This window comes from Rhodnius prolixus, unplaced genomic scaffold (assembly GCF_049639745.1).
Source record: "Rhodnius prolixus isolate KJV_2025 unplaced genomic scaffold, Rpr scaffold_7, whole genome shotgun sequence".
NCBI lineage: Eukaryota > Metazoa > Arthropoda > Insecta > Hemiptera > Reduviidae > Rhodnius > Rhodnius prolixus.
The window spans coordinates 27,970,976-27,991,941 of NW_027411582.1; the positions used below are offsets into that span (position 1 = coordinate 27,970,976).

General features: G+C 31.1%; 1 protein-coding gene across 2 annotated transcripts in view; it reads right to left on the reverse strand.

Moving 5' to 3' along the window:
* Positions 1-195: 195 nt before the first annotated feature.
* Ubr3 (Ubr3 ubiquitin ligase) overlaps positions 196-20,966 on the reverse strand; it is a 55,006-nt gene continuing 34,235 nt past the window's right edge. Inside the window, exons 11-31 of one of the 2 annotated variants that reach the window (XM_074114671.1) lie at positions 19,244-19,425; positions 17,322-17,458; positions 16,434-16,576; positions 15,885-16,051; positions 14,134-14,383; positions 13,880-14,030; positions 12,936-13,070; positions 11,272-11,558; positions 10,758-10,981; positions 10,485-10,672; positions 8,692-8,872; positions 8,491-8,617; positions 8,135-8,271; positions 7,838-8,003; positions 7,516-7,747; positions 6,054-6,266; positions 4,573-4,889; positions 4,342-4,496; positions 3,391-3,574; positions 3,024-3,295; positions 196-1,959 (exon numbers count right to left, since the gene is read on the reverse strand). In XM_074114671.1, the coding sequence (XP_073970772.1) occupies positions 1,842-1,959; positions 3,024-3,295; positions 3,391-3,574; positions 4,342-4,496; positions 4,573-4,889; positions 6,054-6,266; positions 7,516-7,747; positions 7,838-8,003; positions 8,135-8,271; positions 8,491-8,617; positions 8,692-8,872; positions 10,485-10,672; positions 10,758-10,981; positions 11,272-11,558; positions 12,936-13,070; positions 13,880-14,030; positions 14,134-14,383; positions 15,885-16,051; positions 16,434-16,576; positions 17,322-17,458; positions 19,244-19,425 (3,966 nt within the window). In that variant the 3' untranslated portion in view covers positions 196-1,841. The remainder of the gene's footprint in view (positions 1,960-3,023; positions 3,296-3,390; positions 3,575-4,341; positions 4,497-4,572; positions 4,890-6,053; positions 6,267-7,515; positions 7,748-7,837; positions 8,004-8,134; positions 8,272-8,490; positions 8,618-8,691; positions 8,873-10,484; positions 10,673-10,757; positions 10,982-11,271; positions 11,559-12,935; positions 13,071-13,879; positions 14,031-14,133; positions 14,384-15,884; positions 16,052-16,433; positions 16,577-17,321; positions 17,459-19,243; positions 19,426-20,966) is intronic. The other variant, XM_074114672.1, reaches the window with a different exon arrangement.

The following is a 20,966-nucleotide window of genomic DNA, read 5'->3' on the forward strand; positions in this document are numbered from 1 at the left end:
GTTGATTAAAATTGTATAAGCTGCTTAAACTGACCATACTCTCAAAACCCAAACTGATACTGGGTCAATATGCTGTAAGTCGTGAGGTTATTTAATTCCGTTTTAAAGGTTTTCGGACTGTACCTGCAGGAATAAAATAAATTAAGGATGTCTTTGTAATTTAATTAATATTAGTATTATTACTTTGAAAAGTGATCATTGCAATTTTAATTTATTTATATATATGTTAATAAATCATACATATACTCAACAACCTTTTTCTTTTTAGATTTTTTTGTTTTCCTTTATATACACTAACACAAATGAATATTATAGCGCTTAGCTACCTTGTTTTAAGTCAATTTTTTTTAGTAAAAGTCAGATGAGGAAAAAGACACCCTCCTTTTTGTAATAATAAAAAAAAAGTAAGTATGCAAAAATTTACAAGCAATTTTAATACTTAACTTTACCAAAATCTTAACAATTCTATTTTTTATTATTTTCGATTAATTGGTAAAAGTTAAATTATGTATATATATATATATATTTTTTTTTAAATCACCATCAGAAAAATATGATTTATTTTTTTATCCTTTAAAGATCTAATTACATATATGCACCAAAGGTTTTTTATTTTTTACGTAAAAAATAAATTGTATATTTATATATTCTATTAAAATATAAATACGTATACAAAAAAAAATTTTTTGAAGAAATAATTACTTTTAGGAATTTTCAACTTATATACAATGCTTGGCAAAAAAAAAAATGCTTCAATTCTAATTTATTTCTTAGCATTGTGCTAATTACTGTAGAAAAATTAGATAAGCAAAAAAAAAAAGAATATTAAGATTTGCAAACAATATCACAGTTATTAATCGAAAATAAAAAGAAAAATAAAACTACGAAGATATTACAATGAAATTTCACTTGAAAGCGATGATTACACATGTATATTTATATATATATATATATATAATTAATTTTATATATATCCAAAACAAATAAAACATAATTTTATTTATAAAATCCTTAAAGCTTGAGCAATGTGCAATTGATTAAGAGTAAAATAGATTTCATTATTATATTGTTTCAAAAAAACAAAATTAATAAGGGAAAATTGTTCATCTAAAAAAATTGTAGTCGGGAGGGACTAGCTTTATTTACATTATTTATTTATTAATATAAAGTAAATTATAATTTAAAAAAAACCCAATGTCTAGTAGAAAAATTGACAAATATTACAAGAAAGTAACTTGATAGCAGTAGATTAATTTAATTTTTAAGGAACTTAACTTTATTTTAGTTCAGTCGGAAACGAGTTAAATCAAACCCTTTTACAAGTTAAAATTGAAATAATAAAAGAGGGACTGTGAAGATGTTATTTGAATAAAAAATTCATAAAAACTATTGGTGTTCTCCATTCAAATAATTCGTTATAATTGAAATATATAATAATAATAATAAAATATTAATAACAGTCCGAATAACTAATACCGGTTTTGGAAAAAGAAAAAATATATTGTCTGCACCGATGTAAAATAAATTATTTTTCTTATTTCTTCTTTTTTTTTTATTTTTTTTTTTGTTTTTAATTATGGAGAATATTTTTTTAATTTAGCATATGCATACAAATAGATGCTTTAAATATATAAACTCATTTTCTCTTTCGCTCACGCTATCTCACTCTAAATATATATATAAATGTTTTTATCTATATGCGCCACACCTTAGTAAAGAAACATTTACTATGGAATTAGCGAATCTTTCCTTGTAAGATTTTCTTTATTTGGTGTTAATATTCTTTTGTTTTTATTATTATATATTAATTTTTATTTAAACATTTTATTTTTGGAATGCTACTAAAGAGCATCCCTATGCCAAACCCATTTTTTATTTGTATGATCAAATCTATGGGCTAACCATTGCTGTTGTAAAAGCTGATATCTTCCTGGACTTAGGAATAGCGGCTTACCACGCCTAAAAATAAAAGCAATAAATTGTATAAATAAAAATATTAAAATAAAAGTTGGAAAAATTGTTATACTTAATGAGTCATGCTTTACAAAATTTTATAGGAACACATATTGAATAATGCAATAATAACAATATGAGAAAGGATTAGATTAGAGCAACAGATTCTTACGCGGATATTCCGAGTTTGAATCCAACTGTCTGCCTAAGACTTTATTTCTTTTCAGACGTTTCTTAGAGTAGCTCAATTTTGATGAGCAAAATTGCAAACCAGAAATAAAAACAAAAAAATTACTATGAAATACTGTTACTATCCAATATCGAGGATCCAGCGATGTGTTCAAAAAAAATGCCTAGATATTTGTGGTGTACCTATCTAAAATCAAAATTTCCTAAAAACAGGTTTAAATTCAAAGAAATTGGTCTAACACACGTTAGATATCCAAGTTAAAGTGTAAAATGAAACATTATTGGCGATTGTCTAGAAAATTACAGAAAAATGGAAAAGGGTTAGTAGATTCACTTCCAGTGAATTGACATTCTCACCAGGTTGGATATTTCGGTGTGATCTCATAATTACTACATTATTAGAAGTAAACGGTGAAACGAACTGAAATGATACTTATGCAGATACCTCAATTTCATTCCATACACAGAAGCTAGTTTAAATAAAAGTTTTCAGCTATAATTTTAGAAAGAAAAGTAACATTTGAGAGGTTTTGGCGACTGCTTAAAAACTTTCAGAAAAATTGAAAAAGCGTACAGTAAATTTAAAAAAAATAAATACTCAGTTTAAAGGAAATTATTGGAATATTAAGACAATTTTAGAAAAAAAGTAAGAACGTGAAGACCAATTATTGCACTTTTGGTTTTATCCTTAATGTCGGGTATGTTGGTGGCACTTAATCTAAATATGGATTGATTGATCTCTGACACATTGGAATTCAAAACATCTATTTCAGAGAAAGCTCAAAACCAAACATCTGCAAGATTTTAACACCTTAAAAACGAGAGGGAGTAAAAGAATTTAAAAAGAATTAATAAATAAACAAAAAAAAAAAGGTTTATACTTCAATTCTCTATCCTCTTCACCAAAACTATCCAAATAAACTGATCCCCACAGGCAGGCGCGTTTTCCTCTGATTACTATAACATATGATGATGTTACCACAAGGTACATAGCTGTACCAGCGCCACAGTCTATTGAATGTTGCACGGCCTCGCAAATAGATAACTGTTTACAACATGCTTCCTTTAAACATACTAGAGCGCCACATAGAAGGCATATGGATGTCTCGCGTGGTACGCTTTGACATTGGCTGCATTGACGGCGATGGTAGTACTGAAAAGATTTGAAAATAGATCAATTATTTTTGAATCTCTTAATAAAGTTTCCAATTTTTGGAGAAAAATATCATTAAAAATATATATACACACTTGAAATATCCTATCGTACAGTAAAGGAAGGCTGAGTAAAGATGGTTGATGCCACGTAATATGCTGTTCAGATAATAAACCTCTGGCAGCTACTTGACTCTTGTTTATAAACTGTCCTAACTGCCTCATCCAGTGCATCACAAAAACTTTTGAAGGCCAGGATAGTGCAACCGCTGCATTAAATCTAAAATAAAAGATGTTGGTTTTTAAAAAAAATTATTACATCATTTGAGGTCTTGGCCTTTTTCGGAGTACTGCCCCGGCCTCTGGTCAATGAACTTCTAGGAAGAGAAAATCTAAGGACAGACAGATGGGTTCTCTATGTGGAAATCCTGTAATCCACAAGTTAACTAGTATCTAAAAAGATAATTATTTACAATGGCGCTAATGATCCAGCAGTCGATGCGCAAAAAAATAAAAATAATCTATGTCAGAAGTTTGCTTATGTTACAATAATAAAAGTTCAAAATTAGCAAACACAAAATACTATGTCTCTTAGTTCCTACACAAACCTTTACAATATTCTAAAGGGGGGCAGAATACCACAGCATTATGGCTTCAAAACGGGACGATCCTCAGAAGGCACTGTCCAGGAGTTCACTGAAGCAATTCTGTAAAGCAGATGAATCAAGCCATTTCTTCATTGGTTAACACTTGATTCAATGAATGCCTTTAATTCGGCGCGTTGAACAGATATATTAGAGTTCTGGAGAATACGTTCCAAATACGAGGTATTCACTTGGAATGACGACTGATTTCTTGAAAAATGGAACCACACAGGAACAAACGTCTGAGAAGTAAAGGACCAAGGGTGATTACAGCAAGAGCGACTTAGGGTTCAATTTTGGGCCCAAAACTCTGAAATACTGCTTTCGACAGTTACACCGACAAGAAATACCAGAAATATAACTTTCAAATATAATTCAAAAATATTTCATCAAAATTACTTACTTATCCCAAGACATTCCTTCAGTGACTAGTTCAAGGTAGTAAACGAGTCTTACAAACTCTGATGATGGCGAATCTATTTCTGGCAAAGGTTCATCATACATATGATGCCTTAAAAGAGCAGCAACTCGTAAAAATGGGAGACACAATGTCTGAACCTTCACAAGGAAATCAAACAAGTTGCATAAGGGAGAAAAACAAGGTATCGATGAGAAGATAATGCTTTATAGTTACCTGCTTCTCAAGGGTTTGTTTATCAATTTTGGATGTTGAGGAACTAGGGGCAGATTGTTTCTGACCTCGTAATTCTATATCATCTTCCAGATACAATTGTGTAGGATCTAACGCTGTAATAGTTCTAAATAAAGCCTCTTCTAACGTCGTTACCATAAACTCATCTTCAGCTGAAGTTGAGGGCGAAGATTTTCCTGTTCTGTAACCTTCCATACGCCAATAACCTCTATCTCCTTCAGTCATTTGACACGTAGTTTGTATTATTACTTGAAAGTAAAGCAGATTGTAGAGAAGCTTTACAACACAAGTGTAGTACGCTAAAAAAACAATGATTAGAAACAAATTAATATTACAGTGCAATATTAAAAAACAAAGGTTTTTTTTTATCAATAAGGATGCGCTTTCTTTCTAATCAGGAGACTTTATAATGTCTAAATAGTTAAAACAACTGGTCTCCGCTTACTTAATGTAGTTATTTTATCAGTCAAAGAACGCACTTTGAACAGTTCTGATGGAAAAGAATTTTCATCAATTATCAGAAACAGATTCATCAGTTTGGATTCAAGAATTTGACTTACACCATATTTCTACCATAAAATACGTTTGCTAAACAAAGTGAAGGTTACATACGGTGCATGAATCATGGTAAACAAGTGAAGGTTACACAGGGTGTATGAATCATAAACACTGAAACATTTTTGTAAAAGAAAAAGTCAGTGAAAATATGCCCAGGAATGGGCATAAGATTTCTGAATGTTTTACGAATAAGTAATATTTTGTAATTAGAAATTTGTAATTTATTAGAGGGGGCGCGTGAGTTTGAACTAGCACTGTTAATTACCTGAGTTCATTTAAATTGGGAAATAACAATTTTTAAGTTAAACAATTATAATTAAAACTTATTTATCCGTCAAAAGTTAGCAAATATAATATAAAAAAAGTCAAATATATTACACCAAACTGATGAATAAACTCTGATGAAAATCTAAAACTAGCCAGAAACATAAAAAATGCAAACTATGACGAATAAAGGCAACAATGTTATTAAGAGATTATTAATAATCTCGGCTGTTGATGCGCAAAAAAAAAAATGTGCAAGAATTTAATTTAGATTCATCTTAACAAATGTTTTATTTACCAACGCTTTATTGAGAAATGAAAAAAAATCAATATTAATTTAAAAAAAATAAAGGAGAAGTTTATAAACATTACAATGTTCAAACAACGACTCGACGTAGGTTGTCAGTCATCAAGCGTACTTCTTTAATTCATTGTTATATTCCAAGTACTCGTATACTCAATATGAAATTTAAATTACTTTCAACTAGTAGAGTTTCATTGTTCTCTAAATTGACAAGATATCTGGGAACGTACCAACACAAAATTATGTAAAATGAACTAAAAAAGGCGAATTTGGTCATTTCAGTTCATTTAAATTAAAATAGACTAATTATAATTATGATAAAAGTAAAAAATAATACTTTGATCTAAATGAAGGGGCAGTAATAATATAAACTGGGTGAGAAGTGAAGTAGGATCTTTCAGCAGCAGTGGCACTTGATCAGGTTGGATTGCAACAAGAGCCGCAGGAGGGTCGCCGCTACTATCTAAACAAGATAACTGTTGCCAAGTTTCCCAAGTAGGCCAGGCCGCCAGCAGCCGGGCATGTACAGCTAGAACGTGCAGTAGAGGCACTGCAAAATGATCATTCTAATTAGATATGGGCTACAAGTGGATAAAAAAAATTAAATAAATAAAAAATAAATTAAATTGACACATTAAACTCATAGCAATACTAGATTCTCTAATGTAAATTACCTATTATCTTCAAAGTTAGAATGTTTACTAAATGCTAGTTGGCGTTAATACATTTTGAAACTGATATGAAACACAATTTAATTTCTCTTATAATACTATTAAAATTATCATACATTTTCTTTAAACGCATTTTCCTTAAATAAATTACATCCCTCGCACGTTTAAATAAAATAGAAACTGTGCGCTCGTGATTTTCAACTTTCAGGCCCACAATACTTGAAATCCATGTCATAAATATTCCAGAATAAAAAATTACTCATGCAGGAATAAGTTCCTAATAAAATTGAAGGCTATAAATTTGTAACAATTATCACTCTTAAGACTAAAGGAAATTGATGCAATTCTCTCTAATATGCAATTCTAACTATTTTCTTGATTACATGGATGTACACTTTGAAGAATTTACTTTCTTCTATGCAATCAAATTTGTCAAAATATCATATTTAATTGATGTCAATATTTTTAAGATGTAAAGAACTTAAAAACATTGAACTGGCATTTAAAAAAGGAAGCCTACCAACTATTTAAAAAAAAAATTCCCCAACAAAACGTTATGTGAGCAGTGAAAACAAATTTTAAAAAACAACTGGAGGAGTTTTCAATAAAATCGCAGAAAACTTGTTAAAATTTTAGGGAAATTTGTATTTGTCCTCATGTCTTTAGCTTTAGACTTGAAAAACTCGCAACTTATTTAGTACTCGATAGTCTAAGTAAAGTGATCGAAGCTAACTTTACACTGTTACCTTAAAGAGAAGCCAACTGTATCCCCATAACTGCCCTATAAGTGATAAGAAAATTATTTCAAAGAGAAGTTGTAGATGTACAACGAATAATGAATATGCAAAGTTAATTGAAAGATTCTAAGATTCAGTTAAAAAAAAAAAAAAAATAGCGAAAAACTAAAAAAAAAGGAAATTAGAACTTTGGTCTTAGTATTTTACTGAAACTTGCAAAAAATTTTTAACCCATTTAATCCTCGTAAATATTAAGTAAATTATTAGAACTGTAGCCTTGTAGAAGTGTACATAACCACGCCCTTAACTCCATTTCTCCAAAGTAAATTTTAGTCTGTAGAAATTTTAATAGTATATATTGTTCAGAGAACAAATACATTTATCAACTTACCAATACAGGAACGTTTAGGTATCAGTAAATTAGGTTCTGTTGAAGATAAAGTCTGAAGATTGCCACCTCTTTGGACGATTTCTATTTCAAGATTTGTTCTAGCAACAGAGCTGACAAATAGGAACAATGTCTGTGGTAAACGTGTCCCAGATTTTTGCTTATATTTCAGGTAAGTTGAATTTGTCATATCTTCCATAGATTTACCCATTGCATCAGTTAAATTTGTGGGGCTCTAATAAAAAAACAAAAAACATTTAGTCACGCACTTTTACAGAATAATAGTCGAGAAATTTTTAAATTAAAATTTATTAATTGTACTAACAGGATTTGTAGGAGGATTTTCTCTGAGGAAATCGGTTAAGTCAGGTATGATGGCAGTGAGAGACGCTGGCCTGGACCGGACGATGGCTGCAGTCTCTCCTAATTGAGGAGGTAATGGCAGTACTGAGTTGGCAAGCTGGCGGCACAGCGGGCACGCGTACTCCCCTCTGCAATTAAATTTTAGAAAACAACACTAAATATAATGTACACTAGATAAATGAAAACGTAAATATCACTTCCAAATTTTACTAAATTGTAATTATTTTACTTTCAGTACATAACAAGCACTTGTGCACACCTTTCAGCAGCAATCCTTTGTTGACTTCTAAGGGAACGAAGATACGATTTCAGACAGTCTAAATGTAGGTGATGTCCGCAAGTCTGTACATGTACACCACCTTCCCATCCCAAATTAAGTGACACTAACCAGGACAACTGTATAACAAAGAGAATAAAAAATAAAATTGCCTCGCTTAATATACACAGTTCCACTAGCTTCTGGTGGTCAAGGTAGACATATCTCTGCTAGATCCCACATTTAATACTCCCGAGTTGTAATCTAGTTATTGTGGAGACCCCCCCCCCCCAAAAAAAAACATAAATGGTAAAACCAACAAAATGAGTTCATATTGTTTACAACTTATATAATCTTACTTGATCAAACTGTCTGTCTAGTTCTTCTAATGTTTTATCAAAGGCATTGGCACAAGTGTCGTTTCGTCTAAGATGGTATCTTTCTTCATCAGTTGTAGGAAGAACGCATGGTTCAGGACTCCGACGCCTAGAAAATAAAAGAAATATGAAATTTCTTTATCTTTAAATATATCAATAGGCTAATATCAAGTTAAAACTAACCTGTGACCTAGGACGGAAGACGCTTGCACCAAGACGGCAAGACCCATTGGTTTATCATCAGTGGATGCAGACGTTTGATTACAAATTACACAGTCGTATTCCTTTCTTCTGCTGAGACCTGTTCTTGACGAACTACTACCTCCACTACCTTTAGTACCTTCCCATTCCATTCCTTCCTCATCTGAAAGTATTAAAATAATATAAAGAGAAAATTATTTTTAAATAATCACCTTCAAGAATGTTTTCTTGTAAACCAGTTTTTTGGCCTTTATTATAAGGCATCACCAATATCGCCCCTTACTTGGTAATTTGGAGCTATTTACTGTCTTCAATATTATTAACTGTTATTAATCACGTTAAGGCACTTCTTTGGTATCAATAGCAATTAACTCCTTTCCGCAGAATTGCTAGAGCTGGAAAATTGTTTGCAGCAAAATTTGAACTGTCGCAGATGCAGGAGGGAGGATGACTGAATACTAGCCCACGTACCTGGTGATTGCTTAAGTTAATATACTCCACTTCAAGCAATCCCCTCATATTAAAGGAAAACTCACAGCATTGCTGAGTAAAAAAAGATTTTCTTGCTATGAATAAATGTACAGAGTTAATTCGTACGGCTCATATTTTTACGCTGACATAATAATAGCCTTTCCCAAATGAAGTAAAAAGGATGTTTACTTACTCTAGGACAGTGATGGCGAACCTGTGACCCGCGGGTCAGTCACTGACCCACAATTGCTAGGCAACCATTTGTTTATTTACGCGGGTTGATTTAGATCTTCTAATTGTGTGGATAATTTATATTCTATCTGTAGTTTTTTTCAATCACGCATTGACACAAAAGCAATTTAAATACTATCTATAACCTTTAGTTTGATCATTACAGTTCTAAAACGCAAATGACGACAAATGCTTTTGTAGTATTTGAAATAAAGCAAAAGTGTTTACAAAATATCAAATAAAATGTATAATTTTACTCATATTTTGTTTGTTAAAAAAAATCGACAACCCAAAGCAAATAACCATATTTAGATTTTTCTTCAGATAAAACACACTTTTGTAAGATTTTGTCCAGTTATGTTTGTATTTTCTCTTTTCTTTAGTCGTGTAGATACGACAATATTGTATGTAATTTTCGTTACTCTTTGTTCATTCAAACACTTATTGCCATTTGCACCAAAAACTTAAGAACTCTTGTGCAAATGGGCATTAGTGACCCAAGAGCCAGTACTAAAAAAAAAAAATGAACAAAATTCGACCCACGTCCCAAAAAGGTTCGCCATCTCTGCTCTAGGACGATCCAGTTCGAAGCCCATTGGAATGATACACAGCCATTTTTTTTTCTTTCTTTCTTTTGAAACCAAAGTTTATTCTGCTATTTGTTTCTTCTTATTTTTTTTTTTTTTTTTGGCGCATCAACATCTGAGGTTATTAGCGCACGGAGCTTTTTCCAGTGCACTGCCGGCCTCCGGACAGTGTTCTCTCGTTACAGACAACACTGTCCATCACCGGACAGTGAGCTGTAAGAAGCTCCTAGGAAGAGAAAATCTAAGGGTCAGCTGCTGGATTCGAACCCGGGACCTCCGCGTGGGAGTCCAGTATGCTAACCTCATAGCTAATCCCTTCCCTGTGTTTCTTCTTATTATTATTATATTCCTCAATATATGTGTTTTTGATTTTTTTTTTTTTTAAATTATTATTATCCATTACTATAAATAGTACGTTTTGTTTCTACGGGCCTCGCTTTTTTTAATTGTTATTTAAGAGCTATGAATTCAACATTAATTACTTACCAGTTTCCATGGCTCTTTCCATGAACTGTTTCTGCCGAGATGCGAATTCCTCCATTAATTTTTGTTGCCTTTCTTTGGCTCTCCTTCTCCTTTCAGTTCTTTCCATTTCTTCTCGTTGTCTTCTTTCTTCTTCACCTTCCTCAGGATGCCTAGGCCAAAGTCGTTCTCTAGTTGCTATCACATTTTCCCTAAAGTAAAATAAAAAATATTTAGATTAAAAAAATAACTGAAATAATAAAAATACAATATTTTTTTAAAAATTGATTCACTCACCTGGCTAATGCATCCAAAGCCATAATTCTATGTAGGACGTTCCCAACAAAATAAGGGCCATCACCTATTCTACATTTAGGATCTGGTACAGGTGAATCTGGATTAAAAGAATCAGGCATACCAGCTAGATGAGAATGTAGTTTTAGCAACAATGATATAATACTTTCGTTAGCTTCTATTGTTGTTTCTGGGGACGGTAGTTCTACTGGATAAGTGCTAGTTCCCTGAAAAAAATAAATAAAATTCCTTAAAATCAAAAAAATGTAAGATATCTACATATATTAAGATAACCTATGCTTTAAACAAATATGTATGGTGTAACCATATCACACTAAAATGTAAATTTATAAAATATAAAGGCGTCCAAACAAATAAAGAATCTATTTTTCAAACCAAAAATTAATTAAGGTTAGTGAATCATAACCTAAAGTAAGGTTTTCAAATTACGTCACATGAAGTAAGGAAAACATACATTAACAATTAAAAGAGCTATTCAATTTATTTATCAACTTACCGATGTTGTGTTATGCCTTCTTTTAGGAAATAATTTTCTATGATGTGGAGGTGGAGCAAGGACTATTTGACCACCACTATTTGCTGCAGAATTGGTATTATTAGAGTTTGATGTGGACGGAGATGATGGCGGAAGTGCTGGTGTCTGTTGTGTAGATACATGTTCTGTAACTATGTTAGCACTTGGGCCAGGACTAAGAAATGCATCCGCTGAAACCATCTCATTACCAGCTAAAACTGCCAATGGTTGTGCAGCTGGTGGCAATGCAGACAGACTTTCTACTCCTTCTGTGAAGAAAAATAAGCAATGAACGTAAAAAAATGCATTGAAATATCAGAACATAATGACTCCAAAAAAAAAAATAAATAAAGGTTTACTTTGGCTATTATCACTTAAACAAAGACAACTAACTATTTTACGCAACAAGATATTCAAGCTGAATGACACCAATAACACTTTTCATTATCTATTTACTCGAAAACAGGGAATAACTTCTCAGCTGGACCTGAACATTTGTTGTAATGTTGCAATTCTAACTTATAATAACAGAAACTCAGAAGTAATTAATGAAATTAAATTAAAGAATTGTTTTATCAAAGAAAATAAAATCAAAAGCCCAAGTATCTTAAATTTTAAATAGTTTATACGAGCTGTTATTTTTTATAGTGGTATAAAGTCCATTTTTCCATGTATCGAGATATTTATAAGGTTTTGCATTTGAATTAATTTAAAAATATTCGTAAACCTTCATCTATTCAAGTGATGTTATTAACACTATACACCTCTTAAATTTTATTATGAAATAATAATTATTACAATTCTTAACTAAATTAACGATTTTCTTTTTAGCTCCAAATGGACTTATACCACTTTCAAAAATAACATATTACAAGAAATAAAAACAGGAGTAAATATAAGTCCACATTTTTATAGACATTAGCTTCACTGAAATGGGTTTTTATGTAAAAAGTAATAATTAAAATGAAGACCATTTAAATACACGAATAACCAAGTTCATTTATTTTTAATTTCAGTTATATTGAAAATATTAAAATGAAAATTACTTCGTTAAGATCTTTAGAGCAAAAAAAAAGATACTTTAAACTTATTTTTCTTTTACAGTTAGCATAATATCTGCTAACGAGCAGCGTACACTGAAGTAGCAATAATCAAAAATAATTGCAATAAGAAAGTTGTTTTAATTATAATTATTAGAAATGGACTTATTCCACTTTCAAAAAAAAAATTTTTGTGATAATATTTTACAGTCAAAATTCTTTTGTTGACTTTATAAAAAAAATCGTACTCCATTGAATGTATGATAATAAATATGGAAAGAATGTGTCTATATCTTACTGAAATTAGCATTAACTCATTTTTTTTTAAATTGGACTTATACCACTTTCAAAAATAACAGCTTATATCTCCTAAGGGAAATGTAATCAACTCTACTGATTTCTGTGTTCGTCAGATAAATCTAAATATTTTATTACAACAAATGAAAGGGTGAATAAAAAATCAGTTGTGGAATTGAAGAATTTCTATCTAATTTCAACCCAATGTTAAGAGAAACAAAAGTAAATGTTAAAAAAAAATTGATATTATTTAAATTATTGTATAAATAACTTAGCTATGAGAGCACATGGATTGAATAGATGACTTACCAATGGCAGGGGTTGAAGAGAAGTCAGGCCCAAGTGTTGGCATAAGATGCGAGTCTAATGAAAGTGGATCATCCACTTCAACAGTTCCTCCGAACACAAGGCTAGCTTCCACTTCCTCCTCCCACTCGTCATCACCTAGGGAAATTTTGGAAAATTTAGAAAATTAAGATTACTATGGGTACTTTTACCCTTTTCGAATTATCATGTAAGAACTACGTATTAAAAACATTTAAAACTAGAACAAAAAAAAAATAATTTAGCGGCTCAACATTAGCTACTAAGTTCGCAATTCGCCTGTAGCCAAATCAATAATTATCACAAATTTTTACCAAAGGAACTGGAATGAATAACTTCTAAATATGAATTTTTTATTAGAGTTATTTTTAACGCAAGATAGAAATTGACCATTATGAAGAAAGAAGCTGGTTATGATGGCCTGTTCTGATGTACTTACTTAGACCGTTTTATGTTAGTAAGTATTCACAAAATTTATGTCGAGAAATCCATTACCAAGCTCTCATAACATTAATCTACTCTCCATTTTTTAAGGTGAATACTTGTGAAATGATAATAGCTTCAATTTCAGCGAGTACGATATGTTATCAAGTGGTTAGCTAGGGAAAAATATACTAGTACAAATGAAAAAACGCAACAAGAATACCTTGGTGCTTTCGTTTTTTTAAGGCGCCTCAATAGCTCAGAATCGTCTCAATGTATCGACCCTCACCGGCAATTTATGTTTTATCTGTATTTCTTTCAAGGGTTGGGCAGATTTTTTTTAGGTAAACGACTTTTTTCGAATGCAAGACTTTATAAAATTAATACTGATGCAATACCCGAATTCATTAAACTGAAGCGTCCAGTAATAAATCACCAACATTAGTTTTTGAATCCTAAGTAATTTTACAATTTTAAATTTGTATTTCCATTTCTATGGTACTTACTGTCAGTATCGAACAGAACATCTGGTTGGGCCGGCAGTGTAATAGAGCCAATGGTTGTTCTTAAATTATTGCTCAACCAATCAGATTCAAACCAATTTTCTAGATCGCCATCGTTAACATTTCTGTCTGATGTCTGCTTAACAGTGCACACCTAATTTACGTAATTGTAGAAATATTATTTATCAAATATTCGCCCCATAATTTTATTTAAAAAAAAAAACACTTGAAATTAAGCATTTTATTAATCTACTTACCTGTGTGGGCTGATCTGTAGGATCTGTGACAGCTACCGCCATCTCTAGTAGATAGATTACTAAAGATACTACATGTTCAGATACTGTATGTTGGGTAACAGCCTTATATAATACCAACCAAACGAGAGCATGAAACACTCTTGATTTTAGAATTTTTCTAGGATCTGAATAAGCTTCATGACATTTTGCGGGTTCACGATAAGGTGGCCAAGCGCTAGATCCACTACGCATCCTACCAGTTTGATTTACACTGTAAGAAATAAAAGCAATTCATTAGTAAACATTTAAAATTTGGAATGATTTGACAAAAAATATTCATAAGTAAAACGTTATTATAGATATTTGAATGATTGTGTTTGACTTTCCAGAAAATGATCTGCTAAATCGTAGGCAATATAAACAGGTCCACCTTAACTTTATAGAAACATAACTATCTCACTCAATCATTCCCAAACTAACAACCTGCGAGTTCTACAATAGTAAACAGTTAAAAGTGAACTAAACATTTATAGTAAAATGCGAAGCACCAATCTGATTTTATGTTTGCTTTTTCGGGCTTCGTAGAAGACGTGTTGATGCTAAAATTACTATTTTGTAGAACTGAAGCAATGCTATCAAAGCCTTTTCACATATTAAAAGAAAATTTAAGCTTAAAATCAACTAACAAAAGGCGGGTAATTGGAGAATTAAATTTAGATGTAGAAACTAAAAAGGAAATGAATATTAGAAATAGTAACCTCCTTCTTTTAATAATAAGATAAATTATCACTCGTCTTATTGAAGCTTGTGACTTTTCAATCAATAAAAACTTATTATTATGGAACGCAGTGCCAATTCTATAGTTTAAGATACATTAAACGCTTACTAATACATACACTCCGAAAAGGAAAAACTCCAACATAAGTTTAAAAAAGCCACTTCTAAAAGGGCCACTTTTCAAGAGTTGTTAATTTTGTACTTAGCAGTCGCAAAGAAATTACACTTTTTATTAATTTAAACTGTTTATAATTTTGAATCATTAATTGAAAATAGCTTCTACAATTTAAATGAATTCTTTTGAATACTAAAAAATAGATTAACACTTGAAACTAAAATTAATTACTTAAGTGTTCGTGTCTGGCTGAAATTCATGTTACACTTACTGTTACTAAATTAATTATTATTAATTTACATTGACGAGCTATTGTATCATACACTTTTTACTATTTGTATTTATTGTTGCTAGCTTAATAGAGTGGCATGATTTTTTTTTTCAACTAAACTTCAGCTAGTCTTAATTACTTATGTTTAATTAGACTTCATGATGTAGAAGTGAAAAAATTAAAAATAGAATCCTCAAGTATTATGCTAATTAACCAGAACATGCAAATAAGCATGTTCTTAATCAAATTAGCAACTTTTGCTACAGTCAAAAGTTTACATTGCATTTTAAATAACTAATTTTTCTTACTTATATAATAATAGTCGTAATAATAATAATAGTAATAATAAGGAAGGGATTAGCTATGAGTTTAGCATACTGGACTCCCACGCGGAGGTCCCGGGTTCGAATCCAGCAGCTGACCCTTAGATTTTCTCTTCCTAGGAGCTTCTTACAGCTCACTGTCCGGTGATGGACAGTGTTGTCTGTAACGAGAGAACACTGTCCGGAGGCCGGCAGTGCACTGAAAAAAGCTCCGGGCGCCAATAACCTTAGATGTTGACGCGCCTTATATCATAAAATAATAATAATAAATTAAAGTAAAACTAACTATTCGTTGAATCTATCCATGGAGTTTTGAAATTCTCTTCGATGGACGGCTCTCAAAAGTACATGGATCGGATCATATAATTCTTCCCAAACATGGCCCTTTGGAACATACATTCCTTGTTGCATATTACCACTTGCTTCTAAATTTGGTGCCCTATATTCAGCAACCTGTATAATAAAAGGAAATGATTTTTAAAATGTCGATGATCCATTTTAAACCCTTAAGAAGGTTGAGATAGCTTCTGCTAGTTGTTATCCCAGCTTATACACAAAAAAGAATTTTGACATTTTATACATCTCTTCATCCACGGTTCAATATACAGCTGATTACAAATTTTATTATCGTAACAATATATTTTAAAGGAGGCACAAAATATCTTCTTAGTAATTTTAATTTGGTTTTCAGTCCTTCTTGTGTATTTCAACAAGGAACTTTTGAACTGTCGAACAACTAGTCATGCTGCCTAGTTGTGATCATCGAGCTTTACCACAAAATAAAACAATTAAGTAAAATTTGCTTTTATCTTTTTAATGTTTTTTTGTAACCAACCTCAGCAAGTGCAGCCTCAAAATCTTTACTCTGTACAGTTCCACATCGTTCTGGCATAAGTTCCATTAGTTGACTGTGAGTTTTATCTCCCATACACAATAGTGTCACCATTTCCAATTGTGAAAGCCGAGTCTGATTGGCTCCTAAAAATAGATAACATGAAATATGTAGTAATCAAAGAATTATATTAATAAATAATAAATTATTAACAGTAGAAAATCTTATATCTGATAACATTAATTCATAAAATTGATTCACCACTGTTCGTTTTACAAGTAAATAGATAAGAAAACCTTCACATCAGGTTTTTGAGCGCATTGACTGTCTTTGTCATTAGTTAGGGCCCACAATCAATTTTCTCTTCTCTTTCCTAACGCCACTTGAGCTGGGATGACATGTGCAACCCTATAGCTTCCAATCAAAATACCTAGTACAACAAGGGTAGTGTGGAGTTTAGGTATGCATGGGTGTCTTCATACATCCCCTCTTATTTCATCGCTCTAATCGACGAGGGAGAGTGTGGAAATCTTTATATATATATATATAATTATATTGTTTTTCATGTTGTCTGGAGATATTTGTCCCGGTTTTCTTTTAAAAGCAAGAATACCTGTCCCGGTTTTCTTTTAAAAGCAAGTATATCTGTCCTGGTTTTCTTTTAAAAGCAATCCAATTAATGCGATGTAAAAAAAAAAAAAAAAGCCAATTTTCAGTTTAATGTGGCCGGCCTACTGTGCACCTTATAAGGAAAGTGCCGAAGGCAGCAGTACCGGAACAGCAAATTCTCATTACTACTTTTAGAAACATTCATTAAATTTATTAACCTAGGTTTAAAATATAAATAAAAATTCAGATTTAAAATTCAAGAACTTTTCTTTTTATTCCTACCTAAATTTGTTCTAAGACTGATGATCGATGCTAGAAAAGTTAAACAACTTTCAAGCATGGGAGTATCAGAGTCGGTGTCAGGCATTGACCCGCCACCAACATGTCCACAAAAACTTAGCCAATCCATTACATGGAATCTAAAGGACAATCAAAACAAATAAAATGTTATTGCAATGCTATACAAATAATAATAATAATAAAATTAAAATTTAAAAATAGTGAATAAGACTTAAGGAAAAACTATCTTTGTTTAAATTTCAATTTATTTCTCTTTGATTTATTCTTGTGTAAAATGAAGTAGTATAACGTTTAATGTACTTTTATCAAACAAAAGAACAAAAAATTATAAAAGATAATTCACGTGATATGTAGCAATGAAAAATGGCAAAACAAGATCAGTTCATTTCTGATACTATTAACTAAAAATGATTCATACAAATTGATAATCTTAACAACTGCGTCAAATTCTGTGATAATGTAACTGAATTTTCTATCTAGTTAAAATATAAAATTATAAGATAATTATGATATGAAAGGTTATTTCCTTAAATAATGGGCAACTCAATTCAATCTCAGTAAGCTTTTAACTTTTAACTAATACGTGTTGCGACAGTATGATGACGTAGAAGAAATAAAAAAATCTCCCAAACCAAGTACACCACTAAAATACACAAAGTGGAGTAACTCAGTTACCAGGTTCGTTAAGGCAACGCTAAAGTTTAGTTTTCTATTTAGAAAAGCTCAAAGCTTATTTATTTTTTGCAACAGAGAGAAATGATCTACAACATAAAAAAAAAACATGCCCGGGGTTTGGCAATGCATTGAAAGGTCAAGGGGGTGACAATAATCACAAATGTAGACGAGCATTAAATAAAGTGAACAAAAACGTTGAAACGGAACAAACAACGCGTGAACTGAGCAAAGGGTCATAAAAAAATCTGTGGTCTTCATCCATGGTCTTTCGAAAGGACCTGGGTTAGTAGAACCTGATTTACCATATTCCCTGCTGAATGAAAGCTTCTCGCAAGATATAGGCACTTCAGAGGTACCTAGTTCTTGTACGAGAAAATGCAATTGAGAATTGTAAATTTATACAATTTTGCCTGCCACTCAGTACTGTTTACTCCAGTAAACAGTACTCCAGTGCATCTTTTTGGTAGAAGATTCTCTTAAAAAAATAAAAGCTTTTTCAAAAGGGAACTGAAAAATTCTTTCTTTTGAAATTCTTTAACCAGATTCGTTAATGGTAGAAAGGAGATGCCTTATATCACACAAAACTTGAACAAATATTTTTTGTTCATTATGAAATGTGACGGAACCAGAGACTTTATATTTCTTACGTCATATTTCCGTGTGACGAATTTCTGTAAATCACACTAGGGATGAAATTTAGGTTCATCTGAATGACTTAATAAATAGGCCTGGAAATTAGAGAAGAATTTTGTTCCTGTCTACTTATTTCATTATCTTCATTAATGTTTTAAAATTGGAGTTGTACTTTAAATACAACTTATTTATCTATTACTGATCTTTTACTGTTTAAAGTACTTTAGCTACAACTGCCATCTTGAGGGAAGGGATTAGCTATGTGGTTAGCATACTGGACTCCCACGCGGAGGTCCCGGGTTCGAATCCAGCAGCTGACCCTTAGATTTTCTCTTCCTAGGAGCTTCTTACAGCTCACTGTCCGGTGATGGACAGTGTTGTCTGTAACGAGAGAACACTGTCCGGAGGCCGGCAGTGCACTGGAAAAAGCTCCGGGCGCTAATAACCTCAGCTGTTGATGCGCCAAAAAAAAAAAAAAAAAAAAAAAAAAAAAAAAAAAAAAAAAAAAAAAAAAAAAAAAAAAAAAAACTGCCATCTTTCAATAACTACTCGTATATTAGCTTGAATTCAAGTAATTAAGAAAATACAAAACATACCTTTGCAAGACACTAAGAATGAATACTTGAGCTGGGAGCATTGTTGCGCAAACTTGTAACAGATATAGATCAGCGTCCACCATTGAGTTACAAAAATTACACTGTATATATGTCATAGCTTGACCCTTAATTTGTAAACCATTTCTTACCCAAAGGCCATTGAGAATTTCATAAAAAGCAACCTGAAAAATTAAAAGTAATAAAAATACCAAAAAAAAAAAAAAATCACATTAATATATGAAAATATAGAAATTTAAAATATTCTAAAACTATTTTTTTCAAAAAATTACTACCAGAAAAAAAATGAGATGGTATTCCATCATTTGGATTTACTTAAAAGCCTAAGTTTCTTTAAACGATGGTATAATTTTTAACCACTTTTTTAAAAATGTTGAAAATTTGGGGAAACCAATGAAGATGTATTTTTTTGAATTAAAGCTTCGAATCTAAGTGTCAGAAGCATTTATCTAAAAATGCACATATCCGCATCTCCAAGAAATGTATAAAAAATGTATAAATATCTTTAAAGTTCTTACAACAGTAAGAAGCAATCAATAAAAAATGGAAGCATTTTTAGAAATTTTTTACGGAGTACCTATTGGAAACTAAATGTTTAAAGTTATTTTCAAAAAACAAAAATCGTGTAATTCCAAAAGACAATGTCTTTGTTTTGTATCATTCTAATTTTAATAATTTGGAATTTATTTTCAATATTGGAAAATAAACTTACACTAAAATTAACGTAATTAAGTGAAAGTCAACGTATTTCCCCGTGAGAGACAAACCTGAAATAGGTTCAAAGTTCGGGGTAATCCATGAACAAGTTACCTTAAAATAATACTTACTAAATTAATGATAAATTTTATATTAAATTTATTATTTAGCTGTTGAATAAAATCAATTCAACAGTCACTCAAATTTGAAAATGATTCAACATTATAATCTTCAAATCCTCGTAAGATTTATTATTAAACAAATAATTAGCAAAAAAATATATTATTAATTACAAAAAATTAACTTCTGATATGAGAGTGTGTATTGCTTGCATTTCTGATGACACAGCAGCAACAGATAAATGACCTTATTTGTTATTCATTACTTCGTTAATTAGCAAGTTTTCATAAATACGAAACGTAATAATTTAGATATCTAATCTAAAGTCTACAATAAATCATTATTAAATCATTATAAATCATTATTTTGAACTATAGTTATGTTGTGTGTAGAACGTTTTTGTCCTGATACTATAAAGTGCACAAGATAATGCACAATAAATCTGCAGCAAACACAAATGACTTTTATTACTATAATTCTCAAGGTTTCATATACTTGAAACTTCCAACGTTGTCTAAATATTACTTGGTTTTTTACTAATGTTGGTTGGTTTTATAGGCTACCAGGGAAGCGAACTAGAAACCTTCCTTATTTTTGTTTTAATTCAAAGCAAAAAACATGCGGTATTTATGAGTAGACGGAATGCAAAAGCTAAAGAGCAACGTTTACACTTTTAAACACTTTTTTTAAGTGACCATGAAACCAAGGACTGAATGAATCAAGAGTCATTCACCAACCAAAAGGATTCAGATTGCTTTTAGCTTTTTAGCTACTCGTATTCAGGCTGAAATGTTTGCAAGAGATGCTCGGAAAATCTTGATATGATATGGAGATTCTCAATTTCATGTACAGAGGATGCGCTAATAGCGCTAGCAGTATGTAAAACTAT